Source organism: Typopeltis vanoorti, chromosome 25 (assembly GCF_054136105.1).
Source record: "Typopeltis vanoorti isolate ZY-2024b chromosome 25, IOZ_Tvanoo_1.0, whole genome shotgun sequence".
Classification (NCBI taxonomy): domain Eukaryota; kingdom Metazoa; phylum Arthropoda; class Arachnida; order Uropygi; family Thelyphonidae; genus Typopeltis; species Typopeltis vanoorti.
The window spans coordinates 54,523,331-54,548,260 of NC_143573.1; the positions used below are offsets into that span (position 1 = coordinate 54,523,331).

Sequence of the window (24,930 nt, forward strand, 5' to 3'; positions counted from 1 at the left end):
CTGAATCCAGTTTACCAATCTGACATCCAGACCCATGTGTTGCAACTTAAATATCAGCTTATCACGTGGCACCCTGTCAAACGCCTTTGCTAAGTCTAAGAAAATTGCAGTATATGCCTTTCCCTCATCTAATGTTCTTGTAACTTTATTATAAAAGGCTAGCATATTGCTAAAACAGGACCGCCCTTTCACAAATCCATGTTGACTCTCACAGATAACATTACTCTCATCTACCCAGTGCTGTATATGGTCCCTCACTATTTTCTCCAAGATCTTAACAACTACTGATGACACACAGACTGGTCTATAATTAGACACTTCCAGTCTGTTACCACCCTTATGCAATGGCACTATCTTACCTTTCTTCCATTCCCTGGGCACCTACACCAAAGCCAGACTTTCATTGAAAAGCCATGTTAAAGGCACTGTCAATTCCCTAGCACATTCTCTCAAAACTCGTGGTGAAATACCATCCAGTCCCACAGCTTTACTGACATCCAGAGTACTCAGTATCTGAAACACACTATCCTCCTGTACTTCCAGACCTCGAACCAGTCCTATCTCTCTAGCATTAAAACTGACTCCTCTAGGATGAAATACTCCAATAAAGTGTTCATTGAACAATTCCACTATGTCCTCTGCATCACTCACTCTATTCCCATTTTTATCCCACAATATTATTCTTCCACAGTCATTTCTCCTCCTACTGGCCACATAGCTAAAAAATTCCCTAGGATTTTCTTTGGATCTTAGGGCCAATCTCCTCTCATATTCCAGTTTTGCTTTCTTTACCACACTAGTCACTCTTCTGGCCTGTGTCTTATATTCCTCATGCATCTCTTCACCTGTCTCCTTATATCTCTTACATAGCCTCTTTTTCGCATGCAATTCCTGTTTAATATTGTTTGTCATCCACTTTACTCCAAATTGCGTCCTCTTCTTCACTCGTGGTATACAACTTACCATTGCTGATAACAAATATTCTTTCACAATTTCCCACGCACTAGTGATATCCCGGCCTTCCAATTCCTGCCTCCATGAAACTTCCCGAAGTTGACGTCTAAGACTATTATAATCACCTGCCTTATAATTCCACATAAGTTCCCGTCTCTTTGATACTCCTGCATGTCTATTCATTTTCCAAGTCAGCACCATTTGGTCACTCTCGCCAACTGGTGGGAGAGACATCAACTCAGTTATTATCAACTCTTCTGATGCTATAACCAAATCCAAAACTTTTGAGCCTCTTGTTCCCTCTGTTACATGTTGCCTAAGACATTTGTCCCTCAAGAATTCTAGAAATTTCATTCCCCTATTGCTACATGCATCTTCCTCTCTCCAATTTATACTACTGAATTAAAATCTCCCATAACAATCATTCTTCTTGCACTTGCCAAACTTAGCTGTCTAAACATCTCCTGGTCCCCATCCTCTGTGCTCCTGGGTCTGTAGCAACACCCCATTAAATATCCTGTCTTGCCTACCTCTACCTCACACCATACGCTCTCAAAATCATTTGCCTCACTTCCTTCCAAATTCTCCACTCTTAGAGGACATAGGTCATCACTTATCCTAAGCAGTATCCCACCACCACGCTTTCCCCTCCTATGCTGAAGAAAAATGCTATACCCAGCGACTTCTATTCCTGTTATTATATCCCCTTCTATCAACCACGTCTCAGTGATCGCAATAATTTTTGGCCAGGCTGATGCTATCTGCGCCACCAATTCCTCTCCCTTATTCCATATAATCTGACACGTTATCTCCGTTAGTGTAAGGAGAATGTCTTTTCAAAACACAGTATTTGATAATTTTAAATTACAATAACAGGATTGAAAGTAATACAATTAGCAGAATCTAGTGAGCACATTAAAATTTCAAATAGTTTAAATTTCCTTTAACAATAATAATATCAATAATGGTACATCGCAAGTGCCAATATATGTGTTACGAAACCAAAACTGATAATATACTAACATAAACAATTGTAAAAATATCAATAATTTTAAATTATGATTATTTTTACAGACATATCATAGCCATATAAATAGGAATAACAACTTCCTTATCTCTACTTAATGTGTATTCTTCAGTACCCAGATAATCTTATGAGTGTCTTTAAACTTCAGCTATCTGTCTACCACCTCTACAAAATCCCTGGCTTCATCTGTTTTCTGGAGTACAGTTCCATAAATGTGGTGCACAGCTTGTAATCTGTTTATCCCAAAATGCAAAATTGCATTTCTCCACATTAAATGGATACCCATTATTTTTTGCCCATACTAACAGCTTTTTTAAAATTATCCTGAAAGCTCTCTTAGTGTTTAGGCTTATACGTTGATTCTCCAGCATCCCATATAATTTAAGGAAATTAGCAATATATTCATTAATAAATAAACTTTACTTATTATCCTATATTTTGCTGAAGTCACATTGCCATCAGGAATTAATACACTTGTATTAGACATGTACATGCAGGCATAATCAGTAACCTAGGCACACTCTCCCCCTTGGTTCACATTTTCATGGAGACATTTGAAAAGAATGCCCTAAATTTCTACCCCCCCCCTTAAACACATTATTATAGACGATGTGTTTGCAATTTGGCCACATGGCCAGGATTTAAAAAAAAAACTCTGCATTTACCTTTCCCATTTGAACAGCCAACATCCAATTCATGACAGAAATAGAAAGTAACAACACTCTACTATCACTACTACAGAAAACCCACCCACGCAACGCACAGGTAGATACATCCATTAACAGTCACATCATCCCCTCCCAACAATTTGGAACTAGAAAATCTTAGTCCACTGGGTAAAATTAATTTGCTCAGATAGAAATGCACTTAACACAGAACTCACCCACATAAAAATAGACTTTTTTGGCCAATTGCTACACCTCCCAACAACTACAAAGGATTTTAACACCACATACCCACATCATTCCTCCTCCCCCTCTCCCTAAAATAGATTACAGCAAATCTGTCACCATCCCCTATATTCATAGTATCTCAGAAAAGGTGGCCAAGATAATAAAAAAGCACATTCTTGTGTCCACTCACAAATCACACAAAAGCTAGCCGCTACAATCAATGACCAGCTACAACCTCTGGATTTACCATGAGTTTACCAGGCACCCTGCAGTTGCAACCTTTCTTATTATGGACAAACAAATAGGACACCGGAATTACATCCAATTCCTCACTTCGGCTGCTCAGGATTAGCAGGCCATGTCCTGGATACTCAGTACAGGATCTATTGGAAAAAAGCCACCTTACTCTCCTGAAGCAAATTCAAGTTCAAGAGGCTTTTCCTCAAATCAGCTACTGCCTTTACCAACTATCACCACCTAAAAAATATGGTGTATCAGACTCCCCCCCCCTCATATGGGAAGCCCTCATTTGCAGACAGTCAGCCCAATGACCAAAAACATTCAACCGAAGCCAATAGGTGGAATAATTGTAGGCCTCTAGATCTTCCTGTATCACTCTGGGTTTTAATCTTTATTACTGAAGTGTGCCTACATGCACTTGTCTAATATAAGCATATTAATCCCTGATGATGATGCAGATTTGACTTCGGCAAAATATAGGATAATAATTAAATAATTTTATTTATCAACAAATACTTTAATTTCCTTAAACTATATACGTATTAGGTCGTCATTGCAAGTTTTTTTCTGCAAAATAATCAGTAAACGGAAAACTAACGGAGGGTACTAAGAAGCTGATTACTTCTGCACACCCTGTAAGTACCTATAGTCCATCAAATCGGTTACCCTTGCAAACACTCACTATGCCTACCATACGAAGTAAAGATGGTGGCAACAAAATGCAATGATGAAAGAGAATCTCGAGTCTTGTCAGTGGAGTGCTGTTGATCACTGACAAACCGAATGCCAATGTGAAGTGCTGCAGCTGTAAAACCGAAGTTATCGAAAAAGAAAAGGCATATTGTGAAATTTCTGTTGACACTGGCTATATGTTTCCTGTGCAAAAATAGATGAATCAGTGCACAAGCTTTTTATCGATCTCAACCAGCCTTTCTTCTGTTCACTGTGCTTTCCTTCCATAAAACAGCTACTGAACTTAGGCAAACAAGTCAAAAACATCGAACAACACCTTAATACTACGATCGAAACTTTCTCTTCCAAAATCCAAATGCTGGAAACTAAGCTCTAGCTCCTTGACAACCAATGCCTGATTGCAAGTGCAAATTCGCAGGAGAATGCAACTGTGATCTCGTTTCAGACCCATAAGCAAAAGAAAGGAACGAATGAACTTTCCACATCTCATGAAAGTGACCTGTGACACACCTACAAGCATATCCAAATTAATAACAGTGATAAATAACAAGTTAAATGACACACTTGCTCCCAATCGCACATGTGTGCTTGACCTGACTCAACATTTGCCCAGAGGGAACAAAGACGCCAACTTCGAAGACAACTTGAAAAAACGACAAGATGGAGACAACAGTTGGATCGTCGACTACAAACAAGTCAAATTAGTGCAAAAATCAAGTGATGACACCACTCGCACCCACTGGTCTTTCAATCATATGCACCGAGCTTATCACCAAAGTAATCATCACTGGCATGGAAACATACGTTTCCCCATACTTCTCTGAACTCCGTCCCCTAACTAAACTCTGGTTTTCTCCAAAAGATGTCCCAAGGCTGTACAAATGAAAAATCAAACATACCACAACTGACTCAAATCAAGAACTCCATCCTCCTTCAATGCTTATACTGAAGCCCAAAATAGATGCAAAAAAAAAAAAACAATTCCAAAACAGAATTTGAACAGGCAAAAAGCAGGAAACTTGCAGCCTGCCCAAATGGCAGCCATGTCTTTTGGTCTCTTGCCAAAGCAACTGGTCGTAACTATTGCATCATCACCCACTAAAAAATTCCCTAGGATTTTCTTTGGATCTTAGGGCCAATCTCCTCACATATTCCAGTTTCGCTTTCCTTGCCACACTAGTCACTCTTCTGGCCTGTGTATTATATTCCTCATGCATCTCTTCACCTGTCTCCTTATATCTCTTCCATAGCCTCTTTTTCGCATGCAATTCCTGTTTAATATTGTTTGTCATTCACATTACTCCAAATTGCGTCCTCTTCTTCACTCGTGGTATACAACTTACCATTGCTGATAACAAATATTCTTTAACAATTTCCCACGCACTGGTGATATCCCGGCCTTCCAATTCCTCCCTCCATGAAACTTCCCGAAGTTGACGTCTAAGACTATTATAATCACCTGCCTTATAATTCCACATAAGTTCCCGTCTCTTTGATACTCCTGCATGTCTATTCATTTTCCAAGTCAACACCATATGGTCACTCTCTCCAACTGGTGGGAGAGACGTCGACTCAGTTATTATCAACTCTTCTGATGCTATAACCAAATCCAAAACTTTTACATGTTGCCTAAGACATTTGTCCCTCAAGAATTCTAGAAATTCCATTCCCCTATTGCTACATGCATCTTCCTCTCTCCAATTTATACTACTGAAGTTAAAATCTCCCATAACAATCATTCTTCTTGCACTTGCCAAACTTAGCTGTCTAAACATCTGCTGGTCCCCATCCTCTGTGCTCCTGGGTCTGTAGCAACATCCTCCTAAATATCCTGTCTTGCCTACCTCTACCTCACACCATACGCTCTCAAAATCATTTGTCTCACTTTCTTCCAAATTCTCCACTCTTAGAGGACATAGGTCATCACTTATCATAAGCAGCACCCCACCACCACGCTTTCCCCTCCTATCCTGACAAAAAATGCTATACCCAGCGACTTCTATTCCTGTTGTTATATCCCCTTCTGTCAACCACGTCTTGCCATGGAGAAATTTGGCAAATCTCAAGTGGTTGCACTTATCTCTAAAGCTTTTGACCGGGTCTGGCACAAAGTCTTATTAATCAAACTCCTATCATTTGCACTGTCTCAGGACTTCTGCAGTTGGATTGCGTCTGGACTCACACTGTGTGTGATGGTAGACTTCCTTATTCTCTCACAATCCAACTAGTGCCGGGGTTCCACCAGGTTTTGCTCTCTCACTAACCCTCTTCCTTTTGTATATCAGCGACCTACTTCAGTTGACTTCCAACCTAATACACAGTTTTGCTGATGACAGCACATTGCACTCTTCCCTTTCATTTCACAAACTTTACACAACTCGCTTCAACCTACAGAACATCAACCACCACCACCCTCAATTTTGACCTTCAAACCATCCTCCAATGGGGTTCAGATAACCCCGTCAACTTTAATGCTATTAAAACCTAGTTCTGTCTTATTTCTCACAAAAAAGAACCATTTTCTCCCAGTATTATTTTTGATAACACTCAGATTTTCAGACAAGATGAGATTTCTCTTCTTGGAATTACCCTAACATCAGGCCTCTTCTGCCATAAACACATTACAACCATTGCATCCTCAGCTTCCAAAAAACTAGGATTCTATTTTGCTCAAGACGTTACTTCACCTCTAAACAACTGTTAACCTTATGTAAATCACAAATCTACCTAGCTATCGAATACTGCTCTCACATCTGGAGTGGGTCTTCTAATAGCTCCCTCAAAATGCTTGACTCACTAGAGAGGAGGGCAATTAGATTGATAAATGACTCATCTCTTACCAGTTCACTCTCACACAGACGTTTGGTCTCTGCAATTTGTGTATTCTGTAAATATCCATGGCAAATGTACATCTGAAATAGCATCAATAATTCTCCAACTCAGTACTAAGCTTGTTGGAACATGTACAGCTGCTGCTGCCCAACATCCTTCCACAGTACACCTTGAATCCCTCAGAACGAGTTTCTTTCCCTCCTCCTTCATACCTGCTACTGCTGTACTGTGGAACTGTCTTTTCCCTGATGTATTTCCCAAGGAATTCAATATAAAGGCTTTTAATTCAAATGTAAACAAGTTTCTCCTTTCCCAACCCATTACCCATGTACAGTACTAACGTACTCTAGGTCGATCAACTGACCTCTCGTGTATGGGCCCAACATAAATATATATATATACATATATATATTATATATATATATAAGAGTACTGTCTAAGACTACAGTTGCATTCCCTTTGTCTGCAGCTAGGATAACCATCTGAAAAGCACATTCTTCCTTGGCTGAAAGAAGAGCTATCCACCATCTTCGTAATAACAACGAAATCATTATCCTACCTGCAGACAAAATGAATGCAGCTGTAGTCTTAGACAGATCTCATTACCATTCCAAGATCAACGGTTTATTATTATCTGATACCTACTCTCTCTCTTACAAAAGTGACGCTACAAGGGAGCTTCATAACTGTACCAACAACCTTCTCAGATCTGCTTCAGAAATTCCTAGGCACACCAGACTATCTCTCTGCTCTCTCCATCCCCTTATTCTCGGTTTGTGCGGCCTTCTGAAGATCCACAAGGCAGACACACCTTTAAGACCAATAGTTGAAGGTATTGACTCACCTACTTACAGCATGTCCAAACACCCTGCTGTTTCCTTAAAAATCTCATTGGTAAAACTCTGAAGATTTCATTTCGAAGACAAAAAATTTAAAACTCAAGAATTCTGACAGAATGGTTAGTTTTGACATTGTCTCTCTTTTTACAAATGTGCCAACAGAAGTACTTAATCTACTTAAAAACAAAGTTTCCAAGAAAATCTTTGCTCTATTAATGCACTGCATAAACTCCGGATATTTCTCTTTTGAAGGAAAAATATATAAACAAACCAGTGGCTTAGCTATGGACAGCCCATTATCTCCAGTCTTAGCCAATATTTTTCTAGAAGACTTTGAAGAAAGAGTTATTTCAAATGCAACATTAAAACCTAAACTGTGGCTGTGATACATAGACGACATCTTCCTTATCTGGGAATATGGTCTAGAGGAGCTACAAACCTTCCTAGACCATTTAAATAATCAACACCAGAACATCAAATTCACATCAGAACTAGAGATGAGCGGTGTCCTTGCTTTTTTGGACTTAAAGATCACTATAATGCCTGATTGTCTTAAATTTTCGATTTTTCAAAAAACTACTCGCACAGATAGATACTTGCATGTCTCTTCTCATCACTTCTCTCCACAGAAACTTGGTATTATTTACACTCTGGCCCATCGAACAAGATCTCTTATTTCAGTAGAAGAACCTTCAAACAGAACTCAACCATCTGAAAAGCACATTCTTAAATTATTATTATTATTATTATTTGACTCCTCCAGGGAGTCCTAAGACTCATCGAGGGAGGGCACCTACTCTACACCTCTCCGTCTCCACCCCAACCTCATCCACAAACTGCCTCATCTACACCAACGCCATCAACTGTCCACATCACCACTATTATTTTCACAGACAATCACAAACACCCATGCTTACGTTGGGATTCGAACCCACAGCCTTTTGGCTGGAGAGCGGATACGCTAACCACTCGGCCAACCAGGCCGGCAAACAACGGCTATTCTTCTCGAAGCATCACTAAACATCTATATCCATGTATCCAACCTCAACAAGAAGATAACTCCAATCCTATTACTCACATCCAGTTGCCGTTTATTATTTTTTCCCAAACCTGGCAAAAATAATGAAGAAATTCAACATTAAAACCTACTTCACCACCCTACCAAAGCTCCATTCTTTTCTGAGTCGTCCCAAACCAAAACACAACCAGCTTCAGTTTCCAGGAGTTTATAAAGTTGTCTGCAACTACGTGAACCTTACTATGGACAAACCGATAAGTCTATTTCACTACGTCTTGAGGAACACCAGCGTGACATCTCTTACAAAAGAACCCGTGCAAGCGCACTCTCCAGTCATGTTCTTTTCTCCGTTATCTCTAATCTAGAAGAGTTTCAACACCAGATAGACTGAAATCTTACGACCAATATCCATAAATGCGGTGACGAACTTGAGAGATGTATCGTAGAATCAAAAGAAATAGTTTTGGACCCATCACACATAAACAACAATTTAAGCTACACTGCCCACAGTGCAGTGATTGAGTTCTGGAGCTCTCGAATCAGTTGCCAGTCACTTACAACTCACGCTAACCCTGCCACGCAGACACCAGTTCAAATATGACTGTTGCTATTCCTATTTTGTTAATTTGAGAAGTCCATGTTTTTTACCTTGTTATTTTTCCAGTTTTTTGTTATTAATTACACACCTGAAGAAGTCGGCGTTCTGACGAAACTAGTCATATTATATTAAAGTTTTCTTACCTTTCTCGGTGTTCTTAGTCAGTATAATTATTAATTTTTTTAAAATATATATATGTATATATACGATGCTGAAAGCTTTCCACATCACCTTGATTCACTATTACTCTACCTAATTTTGCATAATCAGCAAAAAACTGAATATTTCCTTTCAGGTTCATTCCTATATTGTTTATGTACAAATTCAATGGTAGTGATCTTAGCACAGAACTTTGTGGCACACCACTAGTCACCTGCTTCCTCCTGGATTCTGCTTTTCTATATACCACTTTTTGATATCTGTTTAGTAGCCATCCTCTTATCTATATAACCAGGGTTATATTCATCTCTGTTTATTCTAATTTGCATAACAAAGTTCCATGTGGTATTCTGTCACATACTTTTGCAAAATGCAGCAGAATCATCGCGTAGCCTTTTCCTTCATCCATCAGAGCTATCACTATTATAAAAAGTTACTAGACTAGTAAGGCATGACTGACCCTTCACAATGCTTCATCTCATAGAATATTAAGATCTTATTCACTAATTCCTGACTTCTCCTTCTGACCAATTTTTCCAGGACTTCACCATTATCGAGATACTGATTGGTTTATTATTTTCTACTGCTGTCTTAGAACCTTCCTTGTGCAAAGGAATTATTTTGATCTCTTTTTCATATCTGAAAGAGGGCAAACTCTACTAGAACTGAGACTTAATTTAAAAAGAATAATTTCACATTCTCGCAGAATGCGAGCTGACATTGAGATTCTGCATTATCCTAAGAACCTCCAATTCATTCACATCTGCTCTCATATCAGTCTCTGTCACATATATCACAGCATTAACCTCATTTGGATGATATACCTTTGCATAGTGGTCACACTCTGTAACTCCACTATATTACCTGCTTCTGTCACCTTGTCACCATCAGCACTCATTAAAATTATTCTTCCATAGTTGTTCTTCCTCTTACTTGCTGCATACAGAAACTACTCTTTAGATTTCTTATGGCCTGCTTGACCGGTTTCTTCTCATAACCTGATTTTGCCTACCTTCTCATGCAAGTTACCTTTCTTGCCTGACCCTTTTAATGTTTGTGAATTTGCTGGTCACCTTTCTCCTTATATATCCTCCACAGCAATTTCGTTTTTTGCAGTTCATGCTTAATAATGCTACTGTACTGTATGCCAAAAGATGTTAGACCCTTTGACACTTCTGCCCATGTCAGAAGAAGGAGAATCCATTCTGATAATAGGGTCTGTCCTGTAGGATGAGTTGTTTATTATTACACATTGGAAAATTAACTTTTCTTTTATGAACATTGTTGTTTTTAAAGTGGTAACTTTAAAAGCACGTGATTTTGCATGTTGGTGACTAATTCGTACATCCTTTATTTCTTTCTTCCCTTCAGCATGAATTGACTATTCTTGGCAATCTGCCAGCCCCAGTTCTATGAACTGTGGGCATACAATACTCATCCATCAAACTCCTATTTGATTTACTTTGCTTACCTTAGATATATAATTTATTTTTGCTTCATTTAGATGCCCCTTAAGCATCTCACATGTACTACCAACATCCTTCCCTTGTAGGACTTTATACCATGGCACAGCTTCCACCTTCCTTCTATGCTTGTCATACTCACCTGCCTTGTAGTTCCACATATACCCCTTCTTGACAGGATATTTCTCAATTTATACAATCTCCCAAGTCAAGCCCTCATGGTCATTTTCCCTAATCAGAAGTAATGTGTAGCCAGCCACCTTGGTTACAATTTGCTCTTCTGATACTATTATCTGATCCATTACTCTCACACCCCGAGTCCCCTTCATCAGATATTGTCTCGAGTGTATAAATCTTTCAGTAACTGTTTAAATTCCATTTCCTTACTGCCATCTGATCTCTCTTCCTTCCAATCTCTATCTCTGTAGTCAAAATCTCCCCGTAATATGCACTTGACTGACATTTGTACTAATTTGCTGATGCATGGCTTCCAAATCATCCAGAATTCCAGAAAAATAATGCCATTACTGTAGTCTGTAAGTTGCGAAAGATGTGAGGAGATCGGACAAACACAGTTTGTAGATCTTTGTAGATTAAACTTGCTGTTTATTTATTTCTCTTTATGCTGTAGTCATACCATGAAATTTTTGTATGAATGTCAACTAGTACTGAAGCCTGTACACGTTTTTTTTTTTTAAATTCTGCATGGAAATGGCACAGCACAAAAAGCTAATCAGTATGGTAAGTATAAGTTATGTTTATTCTGGTAACATAATATGCTAATCTTCCTTAAAAGAGGTAAAGGCAGGAATTATACCTACCTGTGTCAAGTTTAAAATAAAATTTCACTCACCTTAAGCTCTCAGCATCTACAAACATGCTACCTTCGCTTTGCTTTGTGAACAAATTACTGCCACTTGTGCTAAATTATTCCTCACATGGAATGATCTCTTGTTCTTGTCTCTCTCTCTCTCTCTCTCTCTCTCTCTCTGGCCACATGCTGAAACATTTCCTCTGTTTTAATCCTATAAAATCCTCTACAAGGGCGGTGGGGGGGAGGGATCTGGAAAGTTCTGATAAACACCTAGAACAAAAATTAATTAATGTTATGTCTTCTTATATATCCTAAAAGAAAAAGAACAGTTCATTACAATTTGATGAAACATGGGAGTTAAAGGGTTTTAAGATATGTTCTTTCTTGTGATTATATCAATTGCTTTAATATAATTTTTTTTTTCTAGGTGTTTATCAGAATTTTCCAGACCCCCCCCCCCCATAAGTAACATAAATGTTTCTATCATACCCTCTCTTTTTTTGTCTATCAACCAACTTCTGCAGTATAAAAAATCAAAGAGAATATTCAAATATTCTTCCCTTCTCTCTTCTAGGGTTTACAAGATTTCTCTTTCTTGCAACTTACATGTTATAGTCAGACTAGAATATCTACTAACAACCACCTAGATGAATGGAAAAAAAAATACATTTGTTGCCACAATTATGATCAATCATAATTGAATAAAATTCAGCTACTATACTTTATAACAACAAATACAAACTTGAAAGACTTTTTAGAATCGGCAGCAGATTTAAAAAACCAGTTTAATCTTAATCAATATGGTTATGTTAAACTTTCCAAGATTTGGAAAACATTAATTTTTAGGTCCAGTGCAAACATCTAAAGCTAGCCTTAGATGTTGGGCACACTGGAATTTAGGCTTTAAATAATCTAATTTCTTCCACTTATTGTTTTCTGTATGTTATTACAATTTGAATATTGCATTTCTAAAGATCTCACTGTGACAGGGATGAAATATCAGAACTATTAAACTTCCTTGTTTAATTATTGTTCTTTGTTCTGTATTCATTTCATTAAACTTTAGTATGAGTATAATCCAGCACCTAAGCCTAAATATGCATTGAGAAATTAGAAGTGATTGATTAGAGAATGTAGGGTGCAAATTTTGGTAAAAGATAAAAATTATGATTATTATTATTACTACATGACACCTCCAAGGAGTCCAAAGACTCATTAAGAGAGGGCACCTACTCTACAGCTCTCTGTCTCCACCACTTAATCTGCCAACTACAGCAAACTGCAACTAACACCATCTACTACCCACTGCCACCACTAGTACTTTTTGTCTATAAATTGTGTGTTTTCTTAAGGCTGATTTGTCTGTATGCAGGATGAAAAACCAGTGTTTCTGGGAGAAAAAAACCTGTTACCTCTATATGAGATCAGATATAATAATAAAAGAATAAATAACATTAAAAATATAAAATAAATAAATAAATAAATAAAATGAAAGAAGAAAATAAAAGATAAAAGAAAATATGTTAGACACCTATAAGTTATTATTATTATTCTATAATTTATTATTATTATTCTATAATTTATTATTATTATTCTATAATTTATTATTATTATTCTAGTTATTATTAACATCTGACCTCCATGGAGTCAGAGACCCATCATAGGAGGTACACACTATTGCACACAATTCTCATCCAACCATGCTTTAAATTGATTCAATGTGTCTACATTCACAACCCACTCAAGCAATGCATATCACTCACCAACTACTCTCTATGCAAAGAACCTCCTCCTCAATCCTCTCCTCACGGTTTCCTTATACAATTTCCAGCAATGGCCTCTTGTTCTATTCCCCCTCCATTCTGTGAAAAATCTCTTCCATGACAACAACCTGACTAGCTTATGTGTCTCAATCATATCCCCCCCCCTTTCCTCCTTTTCACAAGGCTTTGCCCGGTGACCAAATCTGTGCACAATCCGTGTGAGGTCTGATCCAGGGCCTTATACAATGGCATCATAACATCTCTATAAAGGAATTTTATACATAAATGCACAAGCAGTTTGTTATGGCATGACTGGAAATTGAGATTGCAAGTTTTCACTTCTGAAAGAGGAAGAGTGTGGTATGGAAGGATGCAATGCAGTTTTTGTAGTGAGTGAACAAATTGAATTGAATTGCAAGTGGAAGTAAAATGAGTTTAAGAAGAAATAAAATAAACATTGTCCATTTAGATCTTGGGTCTATATGCCCTTAAAAGTTCAATTGTAGCCTTTTTATCTTTTATGATCAGAAATAAATATTGAGTAAGTAATCTGCAAAACTCAAAAATGGAGTGACCTCTGTTGGAGATTCTGAATTCTGAATTTTCATAGTAAATTCTCTATTACGTAACATACTGTTTCTTACAGTCAGATCAGAAATTTTTGTCATAGTGCTACAATGTGTTACACATTGTATCTCAAATATAAAATGTTACACATTGTATATTTCAGATACATCGAAGAATGAAGCAGTTTGCTTTTATTTCATTTGTACTTTCACAAAATAAAGTATTGCTGAATTTGTTGAATCATTTTGTGTATGATTTCTAAACTGTGTAATTTTTCTTAACGTTTATCATTATAAAACCTGTGTATTCCTTGAAAAAAAAAAATTTTTTTTTAAAGAAAGATATTAGTGAATTGGTATTTATATATATTCAATTCTGACAATTGCTTTTATTTGTTATTAATTAGGTATGACATAATGACTATATGTATATTTCTCCTAACTTTTCTGTTTTGGATGAAATCTTGGTTTGATGTTCAGCATGACAACATGTACCATAAGCATCCTATTGAAAGAAAATACTGGAAAAGCTTTGATGCTACCCTTCTTCATGAAGGGTTGTTTGCCATTGGAAGTATTTTAGCATCTGGTCGTATAGCATGTTTTTTTCAGCAGAGTTCAGAGCTTGGTCCATTACAGGCAAGTTATATTTTGCAGTTTCCCATTAGTTTGTTTCTATATCATTTTGTCTATGTTGCATGCATTGGCTAACTATCCCTGTAGCATTTCATACTATGATCGAATGAACTGTATTTGTAATATGTATGCTAGACCTAAGTGAAAGATGAATGTACTAATCTGGAATAACAGATAGACCTAAGTGAAAGATGAATGTACTAATCTGGAATAACAGATCAGTAGCACAGAGAAGGAATTGCAGTTATAATCAGAAAAAATTTCTTAAATACCATCATCTATATAAGATTCATCTCTTCAAGAATTCTATCCTTAAGACTTAAAAACAAAATAAAATAACTTTTAGATTGAAATTGTGTATCAGGTTAATGCCATTAACCTGACCATTTCCTCCTGATGAAGTAAAATATACAGATTTTTTAAAACAATTGCAAGAGGAGATAGATGATATAAACGAGAGATATCCCGATAATCTCAGATTTTAATGCAAAAGTTGGGCCATTTTCAGATTTTTACGTGTTATGGGAAAGTTTATAATAGGAGAAATGAATGACAGAGGAGAAATGTTAATTTCTAAATTTCTGTAAATTAAATGGCCTGTTTATTACCAATAGAACACAAACAGTATTGATGGTAGCTAATACATGAAATAACAGCTGAAATTATTGCTTAGAGTGTTAAATTGAGATTTTGCTGGAGAATTCAAGTTATGTTATGGCTAAAAAGTGCCATCATTAGAAGTCAGGCAGGCAGGCTAGTAGTGTTAATGACCTTGATATGAAGGTCAAAATGTGTAATTATTTTGATTTATATTAAACATTTAAGTTTTACTATAGCATAGCAGTTGTCTCCATAAGTTTTAAAAATAATGCTGATCACCATGTAACTATATAAAAAAGGATTTCTTATAATTTACATGAGAAATAAGTAGATAGAAAATGCAGAGAAAGAAAGAATCATTTGCTGAATGAAAATGCAGAAGAATGTAAAGATGCATTGAAAAAAAAATTGTACCAGTACCTTTTACAAAACATCAACCAATTTTGCAAAGAGTTGCTCCTCTTATCCCAGAGAACTATGCTTAATGGAGAAAAAGTGACAGGAAACCTTATAGGAATAGAAACAATCTGGACAAAGCACTTTTCACAATTATTCAAAAATAAGAGTACCTCCTGTTATGCAGTACAAATAGATCAAACAGAAGCCAAAACAAAAATTCTAGAAGAATAAACTGTGAATGAAAAGGCACCCAAAAAAAGGACTGTATGGCATCCCAAAAGAACTGTGGGTGGAAGGAGGAGAAGGCGCTATACCATACCTGAACTATTTATACAGCCTAATATTAGAAAAAGAGGAAACCCCTGATGATTAGAGATGCAGTAAAATTGTCCCAATATATAAAACAGTGATAAAAGAAAATGAAACAACTGTAGACTGATATCCTTTCTGAGCCATACTTACAAGATATTTTATGAAGTAATGGAAAAAGAGCAAATATAGGGTTTAGAAATCAGAGGAACCAGTGATGCAATCTTTATTGTATAGAGACCCAGATAAGGAAAAAAAAACTTTTTTGTATGCTTTATAGAATACAAACAAGTATTTTGTTCATAGACAGACACTATATGATGGAAAGGCACACACACACACACACACACACACACAAAAAAAAAAGATTAAAACAATTCTTTATCAGTATAATCAGAAAATGATATGAAAACACATAGCAATAGTTAAATTCTGGAATACTGAAACAACTAAAATTCCATCTTGGGAAGGGCTTCTTCAGGGTTCCCCCCCCCTTTACTTTTATCAACCTGTTCCTTGGAAAAGTGGTTAGGGAATCCTTGGAGAATTGCCTGGGAGTAACTATCAATGCAAGAAACACCACCCACTTAAAATATGCAAATGATATTGTTCTGATAGCCAGTAATTCAATGAACCTAAAATCAATGATTTGTAATCTCTAAATTTAACTTGGAGATAAATCTCAATGAGACAAAAATTATGGCAATAAGCAGATTGAAAAGAACCAGAGGTCATCCCTGGAAGCTTATACACCTTCCAGGGATGACCTCTGGTTCTCCCCTGATCTCCCACTATTTTCTGTAGAACATTTCCAGCATTGATCCTATAACAACCCATTACTAACTTGTAAGTCTCTATCATATCTCTCCTCTTACTCCTGTCCACCAGACTCTGCAAATTGCATCTTCTTAACCTTTCCTCATACTTGACATTCTAGAGGTTAGAAACTACCTTAGTCACCTCTGGACCCTTTACAACATCTCTTCATCCTTCTGAAAAACTAGGTCACCAAATCTGGGCACAATAGTTCGTGTTTAGCCTAATCAAAGTCTTATACAATGAAACAAGAATCTCCTTACTTCTACAAGGCAGTGTCTTTCAGCATCATCCCCAGAAGCTTTTCTGTTGTCTTCACAATTTTGGCTGTGTGTCCCTTAAATTTCAGATCCTTACTCACCCCAGAATTCTTATTTCCTCTGCCTCTGACGATATATCCTCACCAAGCAGAAATTCTGCATCCCATCTTTGTTTTCCAATAAAACCTTACATTTTGCAACATTTAACTCATATCCCCATTCTTTTGCCCAATTTACCTTCACCACCTTTGCAATATGTCCCTTGAATTTCAGGTTTCTATCAATCATCAACTCCCAGATCTCTTGTCTCTCCTGCTTCCTCCAGTATATCTCCTCCAATAGAGTATGCAGCATACCCTCGATGTGTCCCAAATCTCAAGACCTTACATTTTCTGCATTAAACCAACACCCCATTCAATTGCCCATCTGAATAGTTTATTCAAATCCTCTTGAAGGGCTACTACATCTACACTCTTTCAGAACTTTCTCAGTTCTGAAAGAGGGCAAAAATAATTCCTTTGCATATGGGAGGTTCTAGGAATGCAGTAGAAAATTATAGACCAATCAGTATCTCAGAAATGATGGTATAAAAGTCCTGAAAAATTGGTCAGAAAGAGAATTCAGGAATTAGTGCATACTCTGTGAGGTGAAGCATGGCTTTGTAAAGGGATGGTCATGCATTACTAATCTATTAACTTTTTATAATAGAGCGACAGCTACAATGGATGAAGGAGAAGGCTTCACAATGATTCTTCTGCATTTTGCAAAAGTATTTCACAGAATACCAAATGGAACTGCATTATGAAATTAGAATAAATGAAGATGGATATGACACTGCTTATGTGGATAAGAGGGTGGCTGCTGGACAGATATCAAAAAGTGGTATATGGAAGAGCAGAATTCAGGAGAAAGCAGGTCACTAGCAGTGTGCTACAAGGTTATGTGCTAGGACCACTACTGTTTAATTTGTACATAAATGATATAGGAAATAATCTGAAAGAATATATTCACATGTTTGCTAATGATGCAAAATTTGTAGAGTAATATTTAATCAATTTGATGTGGAGCGCTTGCAGGATGATTTAAATAGACTGTCAGTATGGGCAAAAGTTAACTGATGTCAGTTTAATTTTGAGAAATGTAAAGTTATACATTTTGGGATAAATAGATTACAAGCTGTGTACCACATTGATGGAACTGTACTGCAAGAAATAGATTAAGCCAAGGCTTTAAGGGTGGTAGCAGACAGAGAGTCGAAGTTTAGATGATATATGATTAAAGTTGCTAATGTAGCTCATAAGATAACTTGGCTGTTGGAGAACACTAGCAAGTCAAGATAAGGACATTGTTTTTCCACTTTATAAGGCCTTGATATTTCCATATCTGGTCTCCTGCATTTCTTGTGTATGAGGAAGTAGTTGAGATAATTCAGAGATAAGCGACCAAGATGGTGAGTGGTCTGTGAAATGTTCCCTGTGAGTTTAGATTGAGGGTATGTGGATTGCAGAAGTTGATTGATTGGCAAAATAGAGTGGGTATGATAGAAACATTTAACTTACTTACAGGATGGATGCTGGGAAAATGTTTGAGCATTTGGATAGAGGGGGTAAAAGAAGAGGTCATCCCTGAAAGTTGACTAAAGGCATGGTTAATAGGAGTGTGACTACTAGATTTTTCTGTTGGGGAGTTGTGAATGTATGGAACAGGTTTCCAGTGTCATTTATGTGCAGTTTGTCTATTAATGGGTTCAAGGAGAGGTATGGTAGATTGTGTCAATAGCTTGGTTTCCTGCAATGAGTCTTTCGACTCTATAACTGTGCATATACAATAATAATAATAATAATAAAGTTAGTGAAGAGTTAGGCTACACTGATAATATCTTTAATAGACTACATGCCACCAAGAAAGACTACCTTACATTCTTCTTTACAGACTAGTTGGAAGCGATTGAGGCACATGAAAACTAGGAATATGAAGACAGTGCAGTGAAGTTCTGAAGATCCTATTGATCCTGGCCTCATTCCAACAAATTTCAAGTCTGGCAGAGGATAGAATCTAGTGGAGAAAAATAATTCATAGAACATTCATCAGTCATTCCTGAAAGGGATTGGAATGAATGAATTTGTAATGTGTAATTTGTATGTGTAAACAGACAGTCTCCATTAATTGATGCATTTATGTATGCAGTTTTGTATAATTCAAGTGAAAATAAATTAATGACTATGAAAACGAAAATAAATTAATAAATGCATAAATTAATGGAAGAAACCGTCGAGGAGAAATAAGCTAGCTTCAGATCCTCAATTGATCAAATCTTCACACTTAATACTATAGCAGAAATGTGCTGGGAACACAATCTACAACTGTACTGCAGCGAGCGTCATTGACTTTAAAGAAGCCTTCGATTCCATAGAGAGAGAGAAATTGATCAGTATCCTGAACACTAAATCAATAGATTCTGAACTGTTGACCTTCATTTCAAACTTTTACAAAGACAAAAAGCACTCATCAAATATAATAATATAAAAACAGAAGACAGCGTCATTGACTTTAAAGAAGCCTTCGATTCCATAGAGAGAGAAATTGATCAGTATCCTGAACACTAAATCAATAGACTCTGAACTGTTGACTTTCATTTCAAACTTTTACAAAGACAAAAAGCACTCATCAAATTTAATAATATAAAAACAGAAGAATTTAAGATAAAAAAAGGGGTCATCAGGGCTGCCCACTATCACTGCAGTTATTCAACATATACTTAAAATGCAAAGAAATCTCCAATGAACCAGGGATAAATATGAATGGAAGAAACATCAACCACATCAAATATGCAGATGATATGGTAATCCTGGCAGTATCCAAGCTACAATTAGAAAAAACAATCCATCTTTTAAATGAAGCATATAAATTTTAGGATCAACAGCAGAAAGACCAAAATAATGAAAATAGGAAGAGAAGTTGAGAACATCTCAATAACCCTGGAGAACCAAAATCTAGAAGAAGTAAAATCCTTTGTCTACTTAGGAAGAACCATTACACAATTTAGACAGCACTGAAACAGTAAAACGGCAGAAGAAAGTGATTTTTAATTGGTGAATAGTCCGTTTTTTTCCCCGTTTTTCTACGTTTTTGAGTGCTGAATTGTTTCTCTGAATACGAGTGTACTTCAGTGGTTGTTTTTCGGAAGTTAGTTGCTGTCGCGATATAATATATGTTGGTACCGTCTGAATCGAATGCGTAACAGTGGAAGACAAAACGAAGCTAAGTTACTGTATTTAGTTATATTTCATTTTATTTAATTATATTAGTACTTAAATGTTCTGATGTTTGTACTTTTTTCCCCTCTTATTTATTAATTGAATAATTATTAAGGATTACGCTACTCGGCAGTAAGGAATGATGGTGGATTCAGCAGCAGTCGCAAGTGGCGTAACGCCAAGTCCTCCGCCATTTAAGAACTCAATTATTAGCAATATCATAAGGGACTTTGTGGCATGCAGTACTTGCGGCATGTATGCTTCTAAGGAATTACATATGTGGTTTGTTAAAGAGAGTGGAGAGTGTATGTGCGCAAAATGCAGGCAGTTGGAGGAAATAAGTACATTAGATATATCGATATCCGACTTTGTTGCTCCAGGAACGGAGAATGAATGTAGGAAGACAAGTAGTATGATAGGAGAGAATGAGAAAATAATGGTTGATAGTGTGGAAGGTGTGAGTGACTGTGGAAGTTTAGGAGATGGTTTTGTTTGGGAGAGTGAATTTAGATTAAGAGTGACTGACCAGCAGAGGGAGATAGATGAGTTGAAAGAGAAGGTGGAATGTCTAGTGAATGAGAGCAGAAGTATGAAAGATAAGATTAGGAGAATGGAAGAGATGAATGCAAGGCGAATCAGAGTAGGAGAGAGAGAGAATTTAAGGAGTATGAGTGAGAGGTATGGGGGTGCTAGAAGAGGAGAGATTGGAAACAGTAGAAGAGAGGGAATGAGAGAGAGGTATGGGAATGCTAGCAGACGAGAGGATGGAAACAGTAGGAGAGACGGAATGAGAGAGAGATATGGAAGTGCTAGAAGAGGAGAGAATGGAAACGGTAGGAGAGATGGAATGAGAGAGAGGTATGGGAATGCTAGAAGACGAGCGGATGGAAACAGTAGTAGGAGAGACAGAATGAGAGAGGGATATGGAAGTGCTAGAAGTGGAGAAAATGGAAACAGTAGGACGGAGGGAATGAGAGAGATGTATGGGAGTGCTAGAAGAGGAGAGAATGGAAACAGTAGAAGAGAGAGGTATGGGAATGAAAGAAGAGGAGAGAATGGAAACAATAGGAGCGAGGGAATGGTAAGAGGTATAATGTATGGCGACTCAATGATCCGTGGTGTTCAGGATAGGATGCGTGAGGAGTGTTTGCCAGGAGGAACAATAGAAAGGGTGGCTATGGCAATTAAGAGAAGTGAAAGGGTGGATGAGATGATTGTGATGGTAGGAACGAATGACTTGAGTGGTAATGTAAGTCGGGCAGCGAGAGATATGAGATTTTTGCTTGAGACTGTACGGAAGAAGACAGAGAGAGGAAAAATAGTGTGCGTGTTGCCTAGGTATGATAATGATGAGCTGAGCAGAAGAGCGGTGATATTGAATGGCATAATAGCGAGAATGTGTGACAAGAGAGGACTGGTATATGTGGATGCTTGGAGTGCGTTTGAGGAAAGAGAGGAGTTGTTTGCGAGAGACCGTTTACATTTGAATGAGGAAGGACGTAGGCATCTGGAGAGATTGCTGTTCTGAACGAGTCAGTGTGTCCCAGGGAGGATGATAGCAGGGGTGGCCTCTTGTGGGAATGGATACTTGGGAGAAGGGAGACAATGTCAGGTAAGACTGAGCCCAGTGGAGTCTAGAAGGGATAATGCTGGGTATAGAAACAATGGCATTTATATGCTGTATACTAATGCCAGGAGAATCCGGAATAAGGGAGAGGAATTGGTGGCACAGATAGCATCAGCCTGGCCAAAAATTATTGCGATCACTGAGACGTGGTTGACAGAAGGGGATATAAAAACAGCAATAGAAGTCGCTGGGTATAGCATTTTTCGCCAGGATAGGAGGGGAAAGCGTGGTGGTGGGGTGCTGCTTATGATAAGTAATGACCTATGTCCTCTAAGAGTGCAGAATTTGGAAGGTAGTGAGACAAATGATTTTGAGAGCGTATGGTGTGAGGTAGAGGTAGGCAAGACAGGATATTTAGTGGGGTGTTGCTACAGACCCAGGAGCACAGAGGATGGGGACCAGGAGATGTTTAGACAGCTAAGTTTGGCAAGTGCAAGAAGAATGATTGTTATGGGAGATTTTAACTTCAGTAGTATAAATTGGAAAGAGGAAGATGCATGTAGCAATAGGGGAATGGAATTTCTAGAATTCTTGAGGGACAAATGTCTTAGGCAACATGTAACAGAGGGAACAAGAGGTTCAAAAATTTTGGATTTGGTTATAGCATCAGAAGAGTTGATAATAACTGAGTTGACGTCTCTCCCACCAGTTGGAGAGAGTCACCATATGGTTTTGACTTGGAAAATGAATAGACATGCAGGAGTATCAAAGAGACGGGAACTTATGTGGAATTATAAGGCAGGTGATTATAATAGTCTTAGACGTCAACTTCGGGAAGTTTCATGGAGGGAGGAATTGGAAGGCAGGGATATCACCAGTGCGTGGGAAATTGTGAAAGAATATTTGTTATCAGCAATGGTAAGTTGTATACCACGAGTGAAGAAGAGGGCGCAATTTGGAGTAAAGTGGATGACAAACAATATTAAACAGGAATTGCATGCGAAAAAGAGGCTATGGAAGAGATATAAGGAGACAGGTGAAGAGATGCATGAGGAATATAAGACACAGGCCAGAAGAGTGACTCGTGTGGTAAGGAAAGCGAAACTGGAATATGAGAGGAGATTGGCCCTAAGATCCAAAGAAAATCCTAGGTAATTTTTTAGCTATGTGGCCAGTAGGAGGAGAAATGACTGTGGAAGAATGATATTGTGGGATAGAAATGGGAATAGAGTGACTGATGTAGAGGACATAGTGGAATTGTTCAATGAACACTTTATTGGAGTATTTCATCCTAGAGGAGTCAGTTTTAATGCTAGAGGGAGAGGACTGGTACGAGGTCTGGAGGTACAGGAGGAGAGTGTGTTTCAGATACTGAGTACTCTGGATGTCAGTAAAGCTGTGGGACTGGATGGTATTTCGCCACGAGTTTTGAGAGAATGTGCTAGGGAATTGACAATACCTTTAACGTGGCTTTTCAATGAAAGTCTGGCTTTGGCAAAGGTGCCCAGGGAATGGAAGGAAGGTAAGATAGTGCCATTGCATAAGGGTGGTAACAGACTGGAAGTGTCTAATTATAGGCCAGTCTGTGTGTCATCAGTAGTTGTTAAGATCTTGGAGAAAGTAGTGAGGGACCGTGTACAGCATTGGGCAGATGAGGGTAATGTTATCTGTGAGAATCAACATGGATTTGTGAAAGGACGCTCTTGTTTTAGCAATATGCTAGCCTTTTATAATAAAGTTACAAGAGCATTAGATGAGGGAAAGGCATATACTGCAATTTTCTTAGACTTGGCGAAGGCATTTGACAGGGTGCCACATGATAAGCTGATATTTAAGTTGCAGCACATGGGTCTGGATGTCAGTTCAGGATTGGCTGTCTGATAGGTATCAGAGAGTTGTGTATGGTGGAGCAGTTTCCAGGAGGCAGAGGGTTACAAGTGGGGTCCCACAGTGCTCAGTACTAGGACCTATATTGTTTAACCTTTATATCAATGACATAGCCAGTGGATTGCAGGGGGATATTCAGTTGTTTGCAGATGATGCGAAGCTTGGAAGGATTATTAGTAATAGTGCAGATGTGGTAGCCCTGCAAGAGGATTTAAATAAGCTAGATAGATGGGCAAATGAATGGGGGTGTCAGTTTAATGCAGCAAAATGTAAGGTCTTGAGGTTTGGGAAACATCGATGGGATGCTGCATACTCTATGGGAGGAGTTATACTGGAGGAAGTAGGGGAGACAAGAGATCTGGGGTTGATGATTGATAAAAACCTGAAGTTTAGGGGACATATTGCAAAGGTGGTGAAGCTAACACAGAGGATTGCTGCTATTATGAGAAGGACACTGACCTGCAGAGATAAGAGGGTTATCATTCCGTTGTATAAGTCTCTGATCAGACCACACTTGGACTATTGTTCTCAGATTTGGTCCCCAGGATTTGAAGGGGATAAATTAACTGTGGAAAGGATACAAAGACGGATGACAAAGATGGTTTCAGGACTGTACAAGGATAGTTATGAGGATCGGCTGAGAGAATGTGGACTGCAGAGTTTGGTGGATAGAAGAAGGAGAGGTGATATGATTGAGACTTTTAAACTGTTGAGAGGTAGTTACAGGGTTGACACTGGGGAGTGCTTTCGCTTGGTTGATCAGCAGGAAGGAGTGATGACAAGAGGCCATCCCTGGAAGTTACGAAAGGAAACTGTGAGCAAGAGGGTAAGGAGTGGTTTCTTTGTGTGGAGGGTGGTTGAGCCGTGGAATGCATTGCCTGATGGAGTGGTGGGAGCGAGAACGGTCAGTGGGTTTAAGGAGTGGTATGATAAACTTTGTGTTTCTCAGGGGGGACCTCCCCTCGATGAGTCTTGACAGACTTTATGTCTTAGAAAGGACCTCCCTCGATGAGTCTTTTGACTCCTTGGAGGCCTGAATAATAATAATAACTTTGGATGGTCAAACTTGAATAAATTAAACAAAATATGGAACAATAACAAACTCTCGAAACATCTTAAAATCAGACTATTCAAAGCCACGATCATCCCTACAGCAACATATGGAAGTGAGTAATGGCCAATCACTAAGAAGGAATTACTGAAATTAAGTGCATTCAAGGGGAAGTTCTTAAGAAAAATAAACAAAATACACTAGACGAGACTGAACATAAAACGACAGAACAAGTAAAGCAAGATCTCAACTACCAGGACAACCTCACAGACATTATTCTTCAGCTGCA

At 37.9% G+C, this 24,930-nt stretch overlaps 1 protein-coding gene across 1 annotated transcript in view; it reads left to right on the plus strand.

Moving 5' to 3' along the window:
• Positions 1-24,930, plus strand: part of LOC150092754 (short transient receptor potential channel 5-like) — a 235,133-nt gene that overhangs the window by 81,921 nt on the left and 128,282 nt on the right. Inside the window, exon 5 of the mRNA XM_090414270.1 lies at positions 14,267-14,498. Within this exon, the coding sequence (XP_090270396.1) occupies positions 14,267-14,498 (232 nt within the window). The remainder of the gene's footprint in view (positions 1-14,266; positions 14,499-24,930) is intronic.